General features: G+C 38.3%; 1 protein-coding gene across 1 annotated transcript in view; it reads right to left on the bottom strand.

Moving 5' to 3' along the window:
* Positions 1-20,875, bottom strand: part of LOC124795399 (vesicle transport protein GOT1B) — a 28,919-nt gene that overhangs the window by 4,998 nt on the left and 3,046 nt on the right. The window contains exon 3 of the mRNA XM_047259415.1: positions 12,651-12,829. Within this exon, the coding sequence (XP_047115371.1) occupies positions 12,651-12,829 (179 nt within the window). The remainder of the gene's footprint in view (positions 1-12,650; positions 12,830-20,875) is intronic.

Raw genomic sequence — 20,875 nt, 5'->3', positions numbered from 1 at the left:
CACACACACACACACACACACACACACACACACACACACACACACACACACACACACACACAAGGTTTTCCAGCATGATGGAAACCTGTTCAATACAGAAACAGCCACAGTTGCAAGTTTAACTTCTTATTTCACTGGAGACTAGGAAACCCGAAACTAGTCATCAATTAAATAAAAAGTGCATCTTGCAACTTCAGCTGTTTCTATACCTAAATGTCCCAATGTTAGGCCACCTGTACATAGAGCAAGTAACAAAAGAAAGTTGTCTTTTTTTTCGTCCTATGTCCTCAATTATCTGTTGGATATAATCCAATCTCTGTCTTCCCCAACAATTTTTACCATCTACAGCTCCCACTAGTACCATAGGGGTTATTCCCTGACGCCTTAACACATGTCCTGTCATCCTGTTCCTTCATGTGGTCATTGTTTTCCAAACATTACTTATTTCACTGATTCTATGGAGGATCTCCTCATTCCCTATGTTATCAGTCCACCTAATTTTCAACAGCCTTTTAGAATACCTCATCTCAAATGCTTTGATTCTCTTCTTCTTGAGTTCTCCCACAGTCCTTGATTCACTAACCTACAATGCTGTGCTCCAAACATACATATCTAGAAATTTGTTCCTCATATGAAGGCAAATGTCTGATACCAGTGGACTTCTTTTTGCCAGAAACACCCTCTTTGCCTGTGCTAATCTGCTTTTTATGTCCTCTTTGATCCATCCATCATGTGTTATTTTGTTTGAATGGTACCAGTATTCCTGAACTTTGTCTATTTCATAGTCCCTACTGTTTTGTTAGGTATATCAATAACCTTATTTCTGCTATTCCTCATTACTTTTGTCTTTCTATGGTTTACTCTCTACCCATATTCTCTGCTTATTACAGCTGTTCATTCCATTCAACATGTCCTTTAATTTTTCTTTACTTTCAGTGCGGACAGCAATATAATCAGCGAATCTTATAAATGATATCCTTTCCCACTGAATTTGAATCTCACTCCTGAATCTTTCTTTTAATTCCATCACTGTTTCTTCAATGTATAGACTGGAAAGTAGTGACAAAAGACCACAGCCCTCTATTTCACCCTTTTTAAGCTGAGCACTTCATTCTTTATCTTCCATTCTTATGTTCTTGATCTTCCATTCTTGTTGTTCTGTCATTGATTCTTGCATATATTGTACATTACTCAACTTTCCCTATGGCTTAGTGCTAGTTTTCTCAGAATTTCAAACATCTAGCAGCATTTTACATTGTCCAACATTTTTTCCAAGTAGACTAATCCTATTAACATGTCCTGATTTTTTTGTTCAGTTTTGTTTCCACTATTAAGCACAATGTCAGAACTGCCTCTTTGGTGCTCCTACCCTTTCGAAAGGTGACACAATCTTAATATAAAGGATCCTCACTTCTCTATCCCATTCTTCAAAATTCTTCTGAATATTATTTTTGCCAGTTTTTTGAAGTATGAGCCTTTACACTGTGTAACATTTATCACACTTGCCTGCCCTTGCCGTCTTTGGGATTGTGTGAATGACATTTTTCCAAAATACCTGACAGTATATCTCTAGGCTTAGATTTTACACAACAACTCTGATGGTAGCTTGGTTGCCAATCCCCCCTCCTCCCACCAATGATTTTAGGGATTCAAAGCAATGTTATCTATCTCTTCTGCAATATTAGATCACACGTCTTCCAAACTTCTATTCAATTCTGACAGTAATAATGGATCCCCTGTGTCTTCCATATATACTCCCATTTCTACCTCTATCACATAATCAAACAAGTTCTCCCCTTGTAGTGCAGTTCAATGCACTGTTTCCACCTATCCCCTCCCTCCTCTGTGCTTAAGTGTGAAATTCCCACTGTATTCTTAATATTGCCACCCTTGGGTTTTATTTGACTAAATGTTGTTTTGAGTTTTGTATATGCTGAATCAGTCCTTCCAATAACCATTTCCTTTTTAATGTCTTTACTTTTTTTTCCTGCAGTCCTTTTGCCTTGGCTTTCCTGTAATTCCTATATATTTCATTCCTAAGTGACGTACACTTCTGTATTCTGGAATTCCCTCTGAACATTTTTGTCCTCACTTCCTTCTGTCAATAAGTTTTACTTTTTCTATCAATTAAGGTTTTTTCACAGTTACCCCTTTTGTACCTACATTTGTCTGTACACTTTCTGTGATTGCCCAAATGGCGTATCGATTCTGGACAGTACAGCCTTCAAACAGAAACTTTTTGATCACCTCCAATAGTATCTTCAAATTGCTGGGGAAAAAAATGGCAATAGCTTTTTTTTTTTCTTCCAGAGAACTTATTCATTTCCTGCAGGATGCTAGTGTTCTGTGGCACACAGTTTGGGAAATCCTGATGTATGGCTACTTCAACAGCACAATGCACAGAAGCTCCTGCCCATGCCCCTCTGGATGCACTGCTTGGAAGAAATGCGGCACATCACGAATCTTGCTCTGAGACAGCTTGGGATGGGGGAGAGCGAGCCACAGATCAAACTATGCTCTTGTGAAAAACTGGCAGACATTTGAGAGCAGTGTGATGATGATGATTTTATTTGATTTGGTTATCACATTAACTTACTGCCAATTGGAGATCTAACACTGAGATCTGTTCAATGACTGAGTAACCTGTTACCTACAGAAACCTCAGTGCGAGGATGCACAGTTATGAGCCTGTGATGATGTTTGTTTTCATATGAGAATATTGATATTCACAGTTCAGAGAATATTTCTGTGTCATGTATACAACTCTGTGGAATCAGCATTCCACAGTGTACAATGATACAAGACTGCACCGTAGACAAAAGTCTCCCACATGCAGTAATGTGAAACTGTGGGTCCCACAGCAGCCATTGTATTAATTTCAACTATGGAGAGGATAGCACCGAAATTTCATCACCATGTGATCCCGTCCATATTTGACAGTTGTAACGATCCAAGCAGATGGTGTCAGTCAAAAATAATTGGTAGTTAACCCCCAAAATCCAGGTATTATCAAATATCATTTGCATATCATAGAACAGGGCAAACAGGTGTTAGCAACAGTACAAGATCTTTTCAAACTGCAGATTCCAGCCAAATCAAATGGTCTGTAATGGAACACATTTCTCAAAAGTAACTTGAAATCTGGGAACTGTCTGTTGGCTTCCAGGTACTAACACAGTTGTTAAACAATTGTGTCAAACAATATACATATTCCATTCAATAACTATATCGGACTGCAGTTATTGCGGATTTAGGATAGAAATGATAATACTCTTCTTTACTCCGAGTGAAATTTTCCTTTTCAACAAATATAATTATAAAATATTAAGTATGTCATCTTTCAGAATTATTGCTAAAGTAATTTGTGGATTTTTATCAGATCTGGGAAATGTGAGTATATGCTGCTAGAGCAACAAGGAATTCGCAGTCATTAAATGGGCCTTATATGAAACCAGGTACTGCATATGGAATGGTTCTCTCTCTCTCTCTCTCTCTCTCTCTCTCTCTCTCTCTCTCTCTCCCTCCCCCTCCCTCCCTCCCTCCCTCCAAGTGTTTAAAGAGTCAATAAAGTTGACCAACCGTACAACAGGAAGTTCAGAATCACGAAATGATCAGTGCTACTGCCACCATTGAGAAATATGCTGGGAACTGCTTTAGACAGCTGCGGAAGGGGGGGGGGGGGGCGGAGGGGACAATTGCAGCAGAGCTTTGTCGACACTTTGGACGATGTTGTGCACACTTTTACTGCTCCCCCACAGGGAGGATTGTGGTCACTGGAGGACCCTAGCAGAAGTGAAGGAATGGATATTTATTCCACCAGGTTGCTTCTTTACCTGGAGGAATATAAATGTATAAATGTTGCATACCACCATCCTTAAAGACAGGCGAATACTGACTGTTAATGCTTCTAATGAGATGTTTAGGGGTACTAAGTCACTGAAGGGATCTTAAAATCTTTCCAAGCACACACCTACAGATGCCCTCTCAGTATTAGGACAGTTTTTGCAACAGTCATGATATTTTGTGACAATTAGGAATTATTTTCTAAAAACCTCACATTTTGTACTGCCACCATGCAACATGGTGTTCCACAAATTGGCAAAACTCAGACAGGTGACCGTGGTAGTCACTACAATACCACTAAATTTCAAATCTGGGCCTGAGAAAGCAGCAATGGGGAATGGAGGTAAAGGTAACTGTGAGTGTAGTAAAAGATCAGTGTTTGTATGCTCAAATTTATGTGGAATGTGATGGTGTCATATAAACTATGATACAGTGTGGGTTCAATGGTCTGTTTCACTAAGAGAGGGAATTCCGTAGCAGATTTCTTTCTCCCTGGTGGTACCAGAGGAAAGTGAGGCTACTCTGGCTGTACCAGTGCAGACTACCATTAGGATGATGTGTTTGGGGAGACAATGAGGATGAAGTACTTTTCTCCCAACAAGAAAGTTAGCATACAGGTGGAGCTGAGGTTGGGAGTTTAAGAGTTTTAGAGACCTTGTCATCATTGTATCAGGTTCCAGTTTTGTTACTGTCTTAGTGAATGTGATGTCTTACTGATACAGTGTATCCTGTCATATTTCTTTCCGGCATCATGAGCTGTTTGACAGTCAGGTGTTTCATATAAGTGAACATTTTTCTCTTCATGAATATGATCAGTAAACAAAGGAGAGGTGGTGCAGTGTTAACTGGGTAGTATATACATATAGGGAGTTGTCTGACAGTTCTCATGATATGCTACTCTGCAGTCCTCCCTCCCCATCCCAATAAGTAGTTACATTAATGCAAAAGAAGGACATACATCTGAACCTAAGGCATCTACAGAAGAACATGATGCAAACCCTTGTACCACTTCCTATGGAAAGTGGGATAAGAGTTGGCACTGTGCCTGTATATCATAGTCTTAAACTTGTTAGGGAAAACATTACCTTTGAGATAAAGAATAAAATCACTAGTATCAACCTGTTAGCTTTTGATCCTCTCTGAAAACAACAGACAAATTGGTTTTGCACTGCTCCAGGTTAACACACAGTACTTTGTCAGTCTTTAGTGTGAAGTCTAGGATTAGACCCAGGGCAAAATTTGCTATGACGAGTGATCAAGAATGGTATAACATATAGTTTGTAACTGGTCTGGAGTGGCAGTAATTGATCAGCATTCAATACTTTCATCAATTAACAACAACGGCTTCATTAAGCAGAAGATTTTCTATTTGCTCTTGAGCACATGAGGTACTTTGAGGACTGTCTGATTCCACTCATTCTTGCCAGACTGCCATTCCAGTGAAGTCAAATATTGGAACACCATTAGGTTGTAATTCTCAGCATTAAATTTTTGATGAGATGGTCATCTCAACATGGGTACTGGTATGGTATCTGACCCATTTCATTTTTGATCACAAACCCTGATTCCACCCAACAATAGCAATGGGTACTTGGCACAGTAGCCAGTATAAGGAGTCAGTGCACCAGACTGGTCATGCATCTACTACTCATTGTCAGCAGTTTGACCTCTGAACAGTTAGGGGGACAACTACGATTATGTGGATGCACGACATCTCTGTTTAATGGAAGGATTACAAAGCTGTTTCAAGCATCCACTACATGTATACCTAACATGTTAGTAGAGAAAAAGATAAATGGTGACTAAAAGAATACCTAATGCCTCTCCTTCAAAGAGCTTTGTTTCATCATGTGTGTTCTGGTGATATCAAGAGGCATGAAAATTACCACCTAGTCAGTTTATTTCAAGTTGTTCAAGTGTAACTGTGACCAGATAAAGAGGTCGTTCAAAATGTTGACAGTTATGTTACCTGTATCACAAAATTTAATTTCTTTGACACAATATTTTAATGTATTTTTAAATATTATCACCAAAAAACTGTTTTACATTAATATTACTCTGTACACTTAATTTCCTGCTGTAAACAAATTACTCCAACGTAAGTTTTTCAGGACAATGCAGTGATAGTTTTCGAATATTTTTTTCCAATTAAATGAGTGCCAGGTTCATAAAGGTAAAAGAGGGTTCTCATTTTTTTTTTCTCACCTACAGATATAAAGTAGCACAAAAGAAAACATAATATACAGCCTATCACACTGTAGGCCAATCCCATTAATTATGATCAGGGCAAAATAAAAAGCCTTCAAGGCTGAAAAATATGATGCTTTTGAAGTTAAATATGCGTCTATTTTTTGAGCTGCCTACATGTGTATGGCATTGTTGGCTAGGAGCCTCCTTTTGTGGAGATCAGCTGCCGGGTGAAGTCTTTATTTGACACCACTTTGGCATCATGTGTGTAGACTGACTGCACTCCCCCAGCATTCTACCAATAAACCAAACTACCATCTGCTTTACTGCCAAATGAACCTATGTGATCATTCCATTTCATATCCCTACAAAGTGTTACACCCAGGTATTTGTATGAGTTGATTGATTCCAACAGTGTGTCATTGATATAATAATTATATCAAACTACATTTTTTGTTTTGTAAGTGCACAAGTTAACATTTCTGAATATTTAAAGCAAATTTCCAATCTTTGCACCACTTTGAAATCTTATCGAGATCTGAATTAAGATTTATGCAGGTTCTTTCCGATAGTACTTCATTACTGATAGCTGCATCATCTGCAAAAAGCCTGTGGTTACTATTAATATTGCCTGCAAGGTCATTAATATACAATATGAACAGCAAGGGTCCCAACACACTTCCGTGGGGTACACCCGAAGTTACATCTACATCTGGTAATGACTCTCCATCCAAAATAACACTTAGCCTCCCTATCAAAAAGTCCTCAGTACATTCAGAAATTTCACTTGATACCCACATACAATAGTACTTTTGACAGTAAGTGTAGGTGTGGTACTGAGTCAAATGCTTTTCAGAAATCAAGAATTATAGTATCTACCTGACTGCCTTAATCCAAAGCTTTCAGTATGTCATGTGAGAAAAGTGTGAGTTGGGTTTCAAGTGATCAATGTTTCTGAAATCCATGCTAGATGGCATTGAAGATGTCAATCTGTTCAAGATATCTCTTTATATTTAAGCTCACAATATGTTCCAAGAATCTACTACAAATCAATCTCTAGGATATTCGATGGTAGTTTTGTGGATCGCTTCTGCTATCCTCCTTGTAGACAAGTGTGACCTGTGCCTTTTTCCAAGAATTAGGCATGTCTTGATCAGCAGTGCAGCTCAGTCTCTCATGGTGCACTTTTTCTAATGTGTTTTATTCTTGTTCTCTATATTTAAAGATAAGCCATTGGGATTATTTAAATTGTGCTGTTATTCTGGACCAAATGTTTATTGGACTTTCTCATGTAGTTTTACTTCTGGGTTGACACTAGTTTTGTGCCACATTAATAATTTGTTTCACTAATCGTGGTCTGTTTGCTGGTGAGAAAATTCTGTCTGCACTAAGAAATTATTGTTGTCTTGCAAACTGTCTCTAACATTACCGAACTGTTACTGCTCATTTAAACAACTACAAGTTTGAGTCATTATCTCACAAACCTAACAACCACAAATTAATTGAATTCTACTATATAGTACCGCTTCAAGAAAACAAGATTATTTTTACTCTGTGTCATCACGTTAACACTTTAAAAAAAAGAAGCTACGATTAGATCTGTGGACAACTCGTTTATTTATTTATTTAAATTGTTCAATTAACAGTCTGACTGCCCTTTGTATTTGCATTCGTTACATTGTGTTAAGACACCTTGTATATGTCTTCTAAAAGTTCCTGGCACTTGCAGTACATGACCAGTGTGTGCTGTGGCATGTCCAGACTAGTGGGTCTGTGTGTCACCAGGGGGCAGGCCTATTGTTCTCGAGAAGCACCTGGTCTTTGTAACTGCATTGTCAAATAATTACTCTATCTATTTACCATACCAGTGGGAGATCAAATAAATTGTGTTATTTTGCTGTGAATGATGTTCCATTTCCCACTGCCTAGTCCTTCCACTGCCCAAGTAACCATTGACAGCTAGCCACATATCAGGTACTTTTGTCTGATTTAAAGATCAGCAACCTTAGCGCAAACTACTGGTACTATTTGTTTGTTATTTTTTGAAGGTAGCTAGTAAACAAGAATCTGTTTTGCAACCCAGGAAATATTAATCATAATCTTTCTAAGAAAAAGGATACCCATTTTCTTACTCGTATAAGGTGGTAGGCCCAAATCTCGTTGACAGTAACAATTAATACAGAAAATCATCTGGAAACATTGCAAACATTTGTGAGATTCTGGCGAAAAGTCAATTAAAAAACAATTGTGGCCTCCACTTGCAAGAAGCTGTCTCACCGTTATCCCTTCATTCAAAGAGTACTGTAATTTTTTTCTTCCATTACACCCAGTAACTACGGCTATTTTCTACACTGTGGTATCTCTGGTGGATATAGAAATGGGCTCCAACAATGAAGAACTAGAAATGCTACAGAAGATGTCACCAGCATCTGGTGGCAACCTCCACTGTAAGTGTCAACAGTAGTGTGTGGTGTGCAAACCACCACTGGAGATGGCTCATGCTTTCAAGCACTGCCTAACACCTCAGGTGATGGCGACTGATCTACTCCCAAGCATCTGTACTGCGAGTAGTGATCACACCTCTTATTCTGAAATTGGGCTTTGATTCTCTCCCAGCTTTATCTTTTTTGACTGTGTCGATTGCCTACTGAAAGACTTCACATTTCTTTCAGTTATTGCTTGGCTCAAAATTTGCACTGCCTTACTTACAATAACTTGGTTTGAAATTTAATTCTAGACCATGTACTCCACCCTAGAGGTATCTCTTATTCAAGTTTCTGTTGGCAACGATACAAAAAACATCTTTAATCACAGATTGTCCAACAACACATTATGTAATTTCTCGATTTTTTCCACTGAGATTGAATATCTGTAATGTCTATCACACAGATCTTCTGTAAAAGAAATTTGACATGAATTTTATAACTGTTAAAAATGAAGCAGCAGACTCATTAATATTGGCATTCTTTTCAATGGGTATAATCCTTACAAAAAAAGAATTTTATGGTAACATCCAAGTTCATCAGTTTGAACAAAACACACACTATGTGACAACATTAAAATTTGTATAAACTGTTACACAGATAAAATTGATAGTTATAATGTCATTAAACTACCTCGCAACCTTTGACAGTTTGGCCCACTGGACGGAACATGTGACTGTTGCCCAGCTAACAACAACGAGCCAGCTTCTGCTCCGGTGCCACCAATAGCTCAGCAGCTGAAGCAAAATCTGTTGCCATCTCATTGGTAAATGGTAGCATGCTGTGTTGAGCAATTGTTTCCAAGTTTCTCATTTCTCATAATGAAGTATAATTTAGTAAAGTATTGAAGAGTTTCACATTTTGTCACATGCTGTTATGAAAGAGTTTATATAGCAGCATTGTTTTAGTAGCAGTGTGAAATATCTCAACATGAGTTTTGGTGTAGTATTGCAAGCTGAATGGGAAATTCAAACCCTCAGACTAGGTCACTAATTTTTGAGTGCAACTACTTTTAAGTCAAGTGCAATTATAGGGATCTAAGTTCAGATGTTTCAAGAGTAGTGGACAGAACAGTTGCTGCATTTAATAACCATAGATCCAAGGTGCTAAGAAATGGAAAGCAAAAGGAAAGAAAGGAAGATTATAGTGACGAAATATAAGCAGGCCACTCTCTTGTGGAACCACCGGGCAAGGAAAAAAAAAAAAAAAAAAAACAGGAAACAAAGATGGATGCATCCCAGAAGAATGAAGCACGGATCTGTTCGATATTATTAACACAAGTCACATACACATCACATTTCTTTCTAATGTCAGAAAGGAGAGTTATTTAACAGGGCATCAGTCAGATCTTCAAAACTGTCATTGTGAGTGAGATTCTGGAATGAAAAATTTTCCATGTGTAGAAGTTGATTACCAACATAAGTAACATATCAGCAACAGGATGCCAGTACAGATAGCTGTATGCAATGAGGAGCATTTTGTTAAAAAACAAGTTGGTGCTTGCCAAGACATACATCAATGTGTGTCACGCATTGACAATGGCTGCGTTCATTACACCTGAATGATTAACCATAGCCCCCTACTATGCTCTAACAGCCTCAGCACTTTCCAGGATCATATGGCAGTGAGTGATTCAGAGTATGCAACTTTTTCCCCCACATCTGGTGCCACTCACCAACAATACTCCAGGCAGTCCTTAATTAAGGAACTGTTTATGTTGAAATCACATGTGCTTGTGTAGGCTGTGAATAGTGAACATGTAATATATGTTTGCTGGATTTATTTGTTTGGAGATTATCACCTAATTGCTGCCATCTTTAAATGAAAGTAAGCAATACAGAAAGCCTATAATGTTGAAATCATTGTTGTATTCATGTTACAGCTGTGTGTGTGTGTGTGTGTGTGTGTGTGTGTGTGTGTTGAATATCTGCACTGAAAGTAAGTTGATACTATGTAAGTTGATAGTATGTTTCTGTAACATATAACATCTGAAATATACTCATTATTTGTTACAGCTGCCTTACTGCTGTATGCCGCTGTGTAAGAATGAGAAAGAAAAATCCGGATGCATCAGTTACTGCAAATTTCCAGTCGATAATTACCAAAGAAATACTTGGTAACGTGTGATTTCTTGAGTAAACTTCATGCCAAATACACTGTAAAATTCATCATTAGTTTGCAGTCAACATTTTTGGCGTATTATAAGTCTATCCCCAAGAGAAAGATTCAGAAAACAGTCAGCATTACCAGCAGATTTCCGAACTGTATTTTCTTAGAAACGTAGAATTTAAATTTTCCATAAGTAAATCACTTTTTAAGAAACTTAAGAATCAATCAATTAGACATCAGAAAATTTTAAACTAAGCATCCTAATGGAAGATTTTGTACTTTTTTTATTTCAGATTCACAGCTTAATATTGTTAAACTTTCATCATCGGTCTAAGTAGACAGGTCTTAATAAAAGTACTGAAGGAAATAGCCTCATAAACATGCAAACATCTGATTTCAATCAATGTATATAAATCTCAATTAATGGATTTGATACATTCCCATGACATTAACTCAAGAATTTGCTAAACATAGTGTCCAATTTTGTGGCAAGCACTCTCCCACACTTGCGAATTTGTGATGTAAGAAAACAGTTGGAAACACACATATCACCAGAAGTAGAAAAAGCAGCTTCTTTTATCGCAACAGTAGGAAAACCATCTCATACTGCTTACTGTTTTCGTGTGTAAATATTTCCCATCAGATGTAATGAAGCAGACAGCTTCCTTTGCTACAGGAGCTCACAAAAAACTGAAATTTTTGAACTCCACACCACTGAATGGAAAGGTGCTGCATGTTTAACACCATAAACTCTCCATCTGGTATCAGATAGTAACAGTCGGTAGTCAGCGTTCTGCAGCAACTGGCTGAACTTCATGTCATAACACGTGCTGGTAAGGAGTGTTGAGGCTGGTAGAGCATGTTAGCGAGCTATGGAACAACAAGAGCAGCAACAGGGAAAAGTGGCAGGACAGAAGCTAATGTCCACTGCTGCACACGGTTCTTCCCCAGTTGAGTCATACCAAGAATGTACTTTTGTAAACACGGATCCAAGAGGCATTGCTGGAAGAACAGATTGAAGTGAAGCTCATTTCTATCTGCTCCATGCATAGTTCCTGGTCTGTGAAACAGAACAGTGATTCTTCACCTGGAGGCAAGCCACTTACATCATAATATTGCAGCATATTCAAAATTTTCACTGCTGGCCAATTAACAACCACATGCTGAAAGTAGGCAAGGTATGCACAGTGCAAGCTGACAAAGCACCTCCTCTCTTCCTGCTTTGCATGGAACTGTCAAAAGTCACAAGTTATTTTAATTGCACAATAACTTACGTTGTTTCACACAATCAGCAACATAATAAAAACAAAATTATATTGTTACCAGTGCTCGGCCAAGAACATTTCATCTTGCACTATGGACTAAGCAACAGTTAATCTCGTCTTCCCCAAACCCAGTCTTCTCTATTTGCTTCTTATGAACCTCAATATAACACGTTACAGTAAAAACTAATGTTCCAAAACAATACAAGAAATTAAGTTTCATCACTTTTTCCAACGAATAAAAAAATGGTTCAAATGGCTCTCAGCACTATGGGACTTAACATCTGAGGTCATCAGTCCCCTAGAACTTAGAACTACTTAAACCTAACTAACCTAAGGACATCACACACATCCATGCCCAAGGCAGGATTCGAACCTGCAACCGTAGCAGCAGCGCGGTTCTGGACTGAAGCACCTAGAACCGCTCGGCCACAGTGGCCGGCTTCCAACAAATAGACATATTTAGCCAATAACAGCCCCTATGCAATATTTAATCAATACCATGTTTCAATTTGAAATGGCACCATACTTAGCATTTACTTACAAATTAATTCAAATCCTTTTATGACAAAGTACAGAAATTAGAGTTTTATTGCCTGTAGACATGTATAAATTTAAGTGTTATTTCTTTGATTGTATCCTTCAAATAACAGGACAACAATAAAAATTTAAAGATTTACAAATTCACGCAAAATTTCAAACCTTTAAGTAGAAACAACTAGGAGTAAATTCAATCACATCACATAAACTTTCTAGGATTACAAACCTGAACAACAACACAAATCCATATGTCTCAATCAGCATACCGACTAATGGCCAACCAAATAAAACAACAAGAATGCCTGCAAAGAAGGCAACAGACGCTCGAACTTTGTGTCTCTGGAAGAAGAATCTGAACGTCCGTTCTAATCCAATCACACATGCTAATCCTGAGATGAAAAGTATCTGTAACAAATGGAGGGATAATTTCAAAATGTTATACCTGGAAGTTTTAGACAGCAGTAAAAACATATTAAAGGAAAATTTAGTAATAATGAAGTTCATTGCAGTCAGTTTCACAGAATGTTTCAAGTCTGCATTGTAATAATGTTGAAAGAAACTATTTGTGAAAAAGTAAACTGAACTTCATAAAACTGCAAACAGCTGTTAAGCTGTTTAAGGCTTTTACCAGTAGAGTGGTAGGTGAAACATACAAATGGTGAGTCAGCATACTTCAATGCAGCCTCAGACAAAGAATTAATCATGAGCTCTTGAAATTATTTATGCAAGTATTTGATTGCAATAAACTTTGTGGTCAAACAGAGTGGCAACTTTGTTGCATTAAAAGAATTCCCAGTATTTTCAGATTGAAATTCTTAACTCACTCTGATCCAATTTTTGTTGTATGTAGGACCAAATTTTACTTTACTAATTTTCAGAGCAAATTATTTTTTTTTTAACTACCAGGTCACTTGTTAGCAATTATAACGATTTCAGCTAGGATTTACAGCTTCATCATTAGCTCTGTAAGTGAGAGGCTCTTCCTGCCCCTGGAAAATTCACTGTTATAGTTTTCTGTTACCATTCCATACCATGCTGTGTCACTGTATGAAAGCCTCAAGGACATGAGAAAGCCTCACAGCAACATACTTCAAACTGCTGTAGCTGGAATATACCAATAGACAGCGATAGCAAAGATGTATCATGTTTCAAACTGAACACTTTTCACATTGTAGTCACAGTTAACTTTCAGCATATCATTGCAAGAAAGCAGGTAAAGTACTACTTCTCACTGAAATTAGTAGAAAAAGAACTGAAGCCTAAATGTTTAATGTGAGCTACAAAATGTGTGTTCAAATATAGATTCATTTTTATATCTCATATAGAATTAGGAAAAAGCCTTTGCATTTGTGAGAATGACAAATTCACTGCTACATGATAGAACTCACACACCTTACACACTGTCACACCCACAATCACGCAATACATAACTGACCTGGAGCCCAACAAGCCAGGAACAATAACGATGATTTCTGGGTTGACAAGCAATAAACACAACATTTTAATGCTCTTCTCAGACTTTCCTTACACAACTTCACAACAGGTTACTTCTGAACCAGAATCTTCAAGCAATTCAAAACAAATTTCCTCTGAACTCTCCTTTCCATGAACAAACAGTTCAACTCCCCCTAGGGGAGTTTCCAGTAATTCAGTTTCCCTGAGAATTCCCAATTTTCCGTATTTTTTTTTTTGTTTTTTTTTTCAGAAAAGTCACTAACCTGTCAAAAGAAATGTGCTTGCTGATAGTTTCTGCTAGTAACATGGCAAACACCAGTGTTTTACTTTTCACGAACATCAATGTAAAGACTGTCCATTACAACAGTTACAAGTAATTTGAGGCAATATAAAAATGAAAAATTGATATCACTAATAATAAATTTCCATTAAAATTTCAGTCTCAAAAAAACTGCAAGAAATGCCAAGTAAATCAGCACATTATACACAACTTCTTTTCAATATTTACACTCGTTCATATTATAATTACTTTGCCTCTATTTTCTTCTCCTTCTCCTCCTCCTCCTCCTCAAGAATTTCTCTGGCAATATTTTGTGGACAGTGTAGAATAACAAGATGACAGAAGTTATTTTGAATATATTATCACTATAGTATAAACTATACAGAACTAACTGAAGGCATCACTTGTTACATTCTCTACTCCCTACAATCTTGTTTTGGAGAATGCTGAGTGTTCCTTTCCCTTATATTACACAACTGGGAAAAAAATTAGTTCATCCTTTTAGAGGTTTCCAATTCACTCAATATTTATTGCTGCAACATTGCATAAGATGTACATGAAATGATTACATTTCGACATCACTAACACATGCGATTCTGAGGTATCACCCATGCTGGAACACCCATATTAGTATGTGATGTAGTCTGCACGAGTGGCAATACAGGTACTGACTAGCATCCAGTTGATCGTACAAATGGCCAATACTGTCCTGGGATGTAATATACCATGCCAGCTCAACCCGTCCACTTAGTTCTGTAAGAGTGTACAAATGTTTGTTTGGAGACAAGTCTGGAGATTGTGCTGGCGAGGCAAGTTGCTGTATACTGGTTAGCATCCCCTCCGGGAACATCAAAGATGAACGAGAGCTGTGGCTTATCGCACCCCAGACCGCAAGGCCTGCGGTGGGGCCAGTGTGACCGGCGAATGCACTCTATGGGACAGTGCTCACCAGGTCTAGGTTGTGCAATTGACTTCACTTGCTTGCAGGCAGAATCTGGTTTCATTGCTGAAGGCCACGGCACACCATTCCATCTTCCAAAATATCCTCTGACCGCACCAGTCAAGCCGTGTGCATTGGTGCTGTGGCATGAGTGGGAGACGGGCTAGAGGTGTGTATGCCTGGAGTCCACTACTAGTAAGCAGTTCGCAACAGTTCACGTTGACATGCCTGGGCTCACAAGCCCTCTTATATGTGTTGTAGCTGTACGATCTGCCACTGCTGCCCTTACAATATGGGCACTTGTGCTGTGGATGACCAGAACCTCATCTATAAGTGAGAGACCACTGATACCAGCACCATTGCAGAACTGATCCAGCACGTCCAACTTGTGTGGCAATTATCCAAAAGGACCATCTCATTACTCATAAGACCATAATTTGACTGCTTTCGAACTTTCTCGGTTGGCTGTAGGAAGCACAGTGTGGCTTGATTGCTTCACATGTTTGTACCACACTGGCCCTTCTAGCTGTTACCATTCCCTATCTAAGGGTAGGCACAGATGATGCTGTGGTGCTATGCCAATACGCTATCTTTTGATGGATGATAAACTATTATCAGTATATCTACTATCTTCAGGTGGCATATGCTGTCATCAGATAAGAATCTGATGTTTGTCCAGGTGGCCTAATTTTTTCTGATAGTGTATTTGCTTTTTGTATTTTTTCCTTTTTCTGAAGAACAAAGTAGTTGTTTTAAAACTTCTTTCGTCTCATTATTAGGTCTGCTGTGTGTCATAATTTCAGTAACACTGATGCTATCGGTATTTGAAATACTCATTTTCTATAGGGCCTATATAATATTTCACCGTATGCAATAATGCTAAGAACAATTAAAACCATAGCTCAAAGCAACAGAACCAATATAAGCAGTTACACAGGCTTCAAACTTCGCTTAAAATCATCCAAAAATCATTAACTCAACTAAATTTCTCTGCGTGGTAATGCTGTCTAGAAGGTATGTTATCAAATTAAATACTTGATTCGTCTTCTTTGCATTTTCATCATTTCCAAATTAGTTACAGTGGAAAAAATGAAGAGATCATATTTGCATCACCTGGGAAAAGAGGAAGACAATATTAACACTATCAGTGTTTGTGGGATCATTGCAGAATGACTCACCTACCCATACCACAAAATTACGCATAGAAACCCAGCTGATTCCAGAAGTAACAGGGGTGTCATTATCTCTTATTTGAATCATACCACTGAAAATGAAAGATGAAAATCTCTAAAATGGTGATTTAGGAAAACCACCACTTGCTTGGGGCACAGATAACTAGGACAGTAAAAACAATCTGCAATATCATGCTATGGAAAAAAAAACACATAGGCCTAGTTTAAGATTATACTGAACCTATAACAACTGCTTTTAAGTCACCGAATAGGGTATGTCGTTTTGAGCACCATAATATGCCGGTCCATTTTTAACACACCAGAGTGTGTTTTGACATACATAACACACACAGCTGAATTTCAGCCAGATCACACTGTGAGCCTGAGGGACAGTACATAATCCATCTGAAGAATTTCACCGTAAACTGGATATGACTTCAGCTGCATTAAGGCCTGTGGAATCCAGGGAAGGTACAAGTTCACCAATTCCATTTCAGATGACAGTAGCACAAATTATGATCAATGCTGCACCCAAAGTGACAACCAAGAAAAGTAGTCTGGACGGTGAATAATGAGCAAGAGCACTACTTGCCAAGCTTCCTTTTACATCTTGGCATTTTGCAGAAAGCATCTGATGGTGTGTACATTGGAGGGGTGTCTGGTGCAGAAAGTGACCTTTTTTTTTTTTATAAAGAAAGCAGATTTTGCCTTTGAGTCCACATCATCAGCTACCACAACAGTATTGAAAAGTTAATGAGGCTGTGGCATACAGAGACCTCAGATATCAAATTGTATGGGGAACTGAACACCACAATCAATGAAAATTAGTTGCTGGAACTATGAACAGTGCCTATTCTTTCATAACCTACCTACTCTGTTGCTATTTTGCAATATCAGAGGTGTTTTCCAGTAATACACATAGCCTGTGCAGTCTTCTCATATTACCTTGCAATCTAAGATAATAAATTTTCCTGGCTGTCTTGTGCACCACATGTGACCACATCTGGCTAAATACATTAGCGTGAAGATCCTTCCGACAGCTTTGATAACAGATGGTGGATAAGAAAAACTTTTCAAGACGAATTCTCTATGCTTGATGAAATGACACTGCAGGTAGGAAGTACCTACAAAACTTAAGTTATCTACGAAAATCTGTTCATAGTTCCACAGCAGTGTTTGCCCTTCTTCAGAGGGTTTTTGCCTTAGTTTCCTTGTGGGTTTTCTTCTTGTAACTACACTTCTCTAAGCAGATGACTAGGCAGCAGGGCAGAAATAGCTGTTTCTGGGCCGAGACTCTCAATGGCGTTGCTGGTTTGTAGGGGGCTGTAGCATAAAAACATCTGTTTTTGATAACTTTCCATACCACACAATGTTGCAGTGAAAGAAGGGGCAAATTCCAGAGATAACAGTGGCTTTGAAGTTTTTTAAGTATCAACATACAAATGTCTCATTATCCTGTAACTCTGAATTCTTTATTCGTCAGCATCTCTGCTCCCCACATGTTATGACTGACTATGCAATAAACACCAGTAACAAGCTGAATTAGTTGGTACTGTTTCACCTATCACTGAGCCGCAGTTATTAATGTAGCTTCACCGCTATATGAAACAGGACTGATTTCATACACAACACATGTTCCAAACAACCAAGTCTTCCAGTCAGTTCTGCTAAGACACTGAGCAATAAGACCCATCCTGTATCTGTAAGCTAATCTGTACACAATTGTCGACAAACATACGGGGAAACCAAGGTGCACAGATGCCTTAGGTATTGCACATTAACAAGCGAACACATTTTATTTATATGATATTTTGGAGCCTGTCTTGTTCTGAAGTATGATGCAAAGTTTCTTCAGACATGCATGCATTCTGGTTGAAACCTGAAATGGATAACAGTGAGATTTTTGGGAAAAATTTAAGTGTTTATCAAAAGGATAGGCTAATGGGAAATGGAAATGATGTATTAGTCACACTACACAAGAAACCCAAACCCATCAAGATAGAAATTGAAGTTACATGTAACACTGTTTGGGCAAAAATCAATATCAGCAGTGAACATAAATTGGCAACTGGATCCTCCTATTGCCCACCAGAATCATCTCTGGATGTTAGCAAAAACTTTACAGAAAACCTCAATTCATTTGTACATAAGTTCCCCAAACATAATCTAATCATCAGGAGACATCAAACATCCTGTTTACTAAATGCATTCTCTGTACTACCTAAAACAGATGGTTTGGAACCCCACTCATGATGGAAACATATTGGACCTAATGGTAACAAACAGACCTGACCTCTTTGAGCATGTCCACATCAAAACTGCTATCAGTGATCATGTTGTGGCTGTGGCAACAATGATCACCAAAGTACAAAGGACAATTAAAACAAGCAGAAAGAGTCGAGTAGTGGCACCTCTCAATGAGGAGCTTGAAACCTCCAGCACAGAGCAGGAGCAAGCAGACGAACTATGGCTCAAGTTTAAAAGAATAGTTGACCAAGCACTTGATATATATATATATATGCCCAGCAGAACAATCCATAACGGGAGAGAACCTCCGTGGTATACAGTCACTATAAAGGAACTTCTAAAGAAACAGAGATTACTGAATAATAGATGAAAAGCAAAGTTTAGGACTACAGACAGAGAGATGCTAAATGAAACATGTTTGACTGTAAAGAGAGTAATGTGTGATGCCATCAATGACCACTACAGCAAAATATTGTCAATTGATCTTTCACAGAACCCAAAGAAATTATGTTGTATGAAAAGGCACCAAGCCATTGCTAGTGAATGAGACAAGAACTGAAACAGAGGGTAGCAAAGCAACAGCTGAAATGCATAACCCTCTATTCAAAGGTTTCTTTACCAAGGAAAACCCAGGAGAATTGTCCCAATTTGATCCTCATACAACTGGAAAGATGAATGAAACATGCCAACTAGCATCAATTCCGTATACACTGATCATGTGAAACCCAATTCGCACTTTTCTCACATGACATACTGATAGCTCTGGATAAGGCAGTCAGGTAGATGCAGTATTTATTTTATTTCCGAAAAGCATTTGACCCACTACCACACTTATGCTTATTGTCGAAAGTTCCACCACATGGAATATCAAGTGAAATATGTGACTAGATTAAGCACTTTGTGGTAGGGAGGGCACACCAGATTGTTTTAGATGGAGAGTCATCGTCAGATGTAGAAGTAACTCCAGATGTGCCCCACCGAAATTTGTTGGGACACTTGCTCTTCATTTTGTATATTAACGTCCTTGTTGACAGTATCAACAATAACCTCAGACTTTTTGCAGATGATGCAATTATCTGTAACGAAGTACTGTCTAAAGGAAGTTGTACAAATATTCAATCAGGTCTTGATAAGATTTCAAAGTGGTGCAAAGATTGGCAACTTGCTTTAAATGTTCAGAAATGTACTAGGTCTACAACTTTGCTTCCGCCATTTTTTCTCGAAGCTCGGGGGTTTATTGTGATAAACTTACAAAAAAATTATTATTCATACCATTGCCCATCACTGGCCACTACATTCTCCCATCTTTAGGATAGCATACGAATCCCGTGGCGGAAGAACTGGGCATCTTTTGTGGGGATTCATGAATAAATTCAATTTTGCATTTGTCCATATGATCGGAACTGCTAGTCAACCAGACTGTATGCCACTGATCAAAAAAGGCGGTAGTCAGAGAGAGCAACGTATGGAGAATACGGCGGGAGGGATAGGACTTCTCATTTCAACATCTACATGTATATTCAGACAGGTTCTGCTACATGGGATTGAGCACTGACCGGCTGCAAACTTTTCTTTACGTGTCTATCACTGTATTGTGGCCGTTTGTGTTTCAGTGCTGGGCTCGAATGCATCAATTGCTTTCGATAATGATGTCCTGTGACTGTCTCCGTCTGTTTCAGTAGTTACGAAAACTTTCTGTCTTCCACTGCCATGCCGGTCTTCGACATCAAAATCACCGTTCTTAAGGCATTGAAACCATTCTCTGCATGTTCTTCCACTAATATTCCCTCACCATTGGTCTTACACAGCATTTTAAGAGCCACAGCCGCAGATTTCTTCATGTCTAGGCAGAAAATTAAAACTTCCCGCAAATGGCAAGAAATGGATTTGTAAGTTGACGTACTTAATTGAGAAAAACCTTATGATGCAATCACAAATCGACTAATATTTTTATGGCATTATGTTTACAGACGCCTAAGCTTATTGTATTACACCTATGACCAACCACCCGAAACCCAATTGCTGCTGCTGCTGTCTATTGCAAAACGGAGGAAGCAAAGTTGTAGACCCAATAAAACTATGCACTTCATAAAACGAAAGAATGTAGTATCCTATGACAATAATATCAAAAAGGCACTATAGGTATAGGCCAATTCATACAGATACCTGGGTGCAACGCTTTGTAGGGATATGAAATGGAATGATCATATAGGTTCAGTTGTGGGTAAATCAGATAATAAACGTCAGTTTATTGGTAGAATACTGGGGAACTGCAATCAATCTACAAAGGAGATTGCTTACAAACCACTCTTGTGACCCATTCTAATATTGCTGAAGAGTGTGGGACCTGTACCAAA

This window comes from Schistocerca piceifrons, chromosome 4 (assembly GCF_021461385.2).
Source record: "Schistocerca piceifrons isolate TAMUIC-IGC-003096 chromosome 4, iqSchPice1.1, whole genome shotgun sequence".
Classification (NCBI taxonomy): Eukaryota; Metazoa; Arthropoda; class Insecta; order Orthoptera; family Acrididae; genus Schistocerca; species Schistocerca piceifrons.
This window is presented reverse-complemented; position numbering and strand designations above follow the sequence as displayed.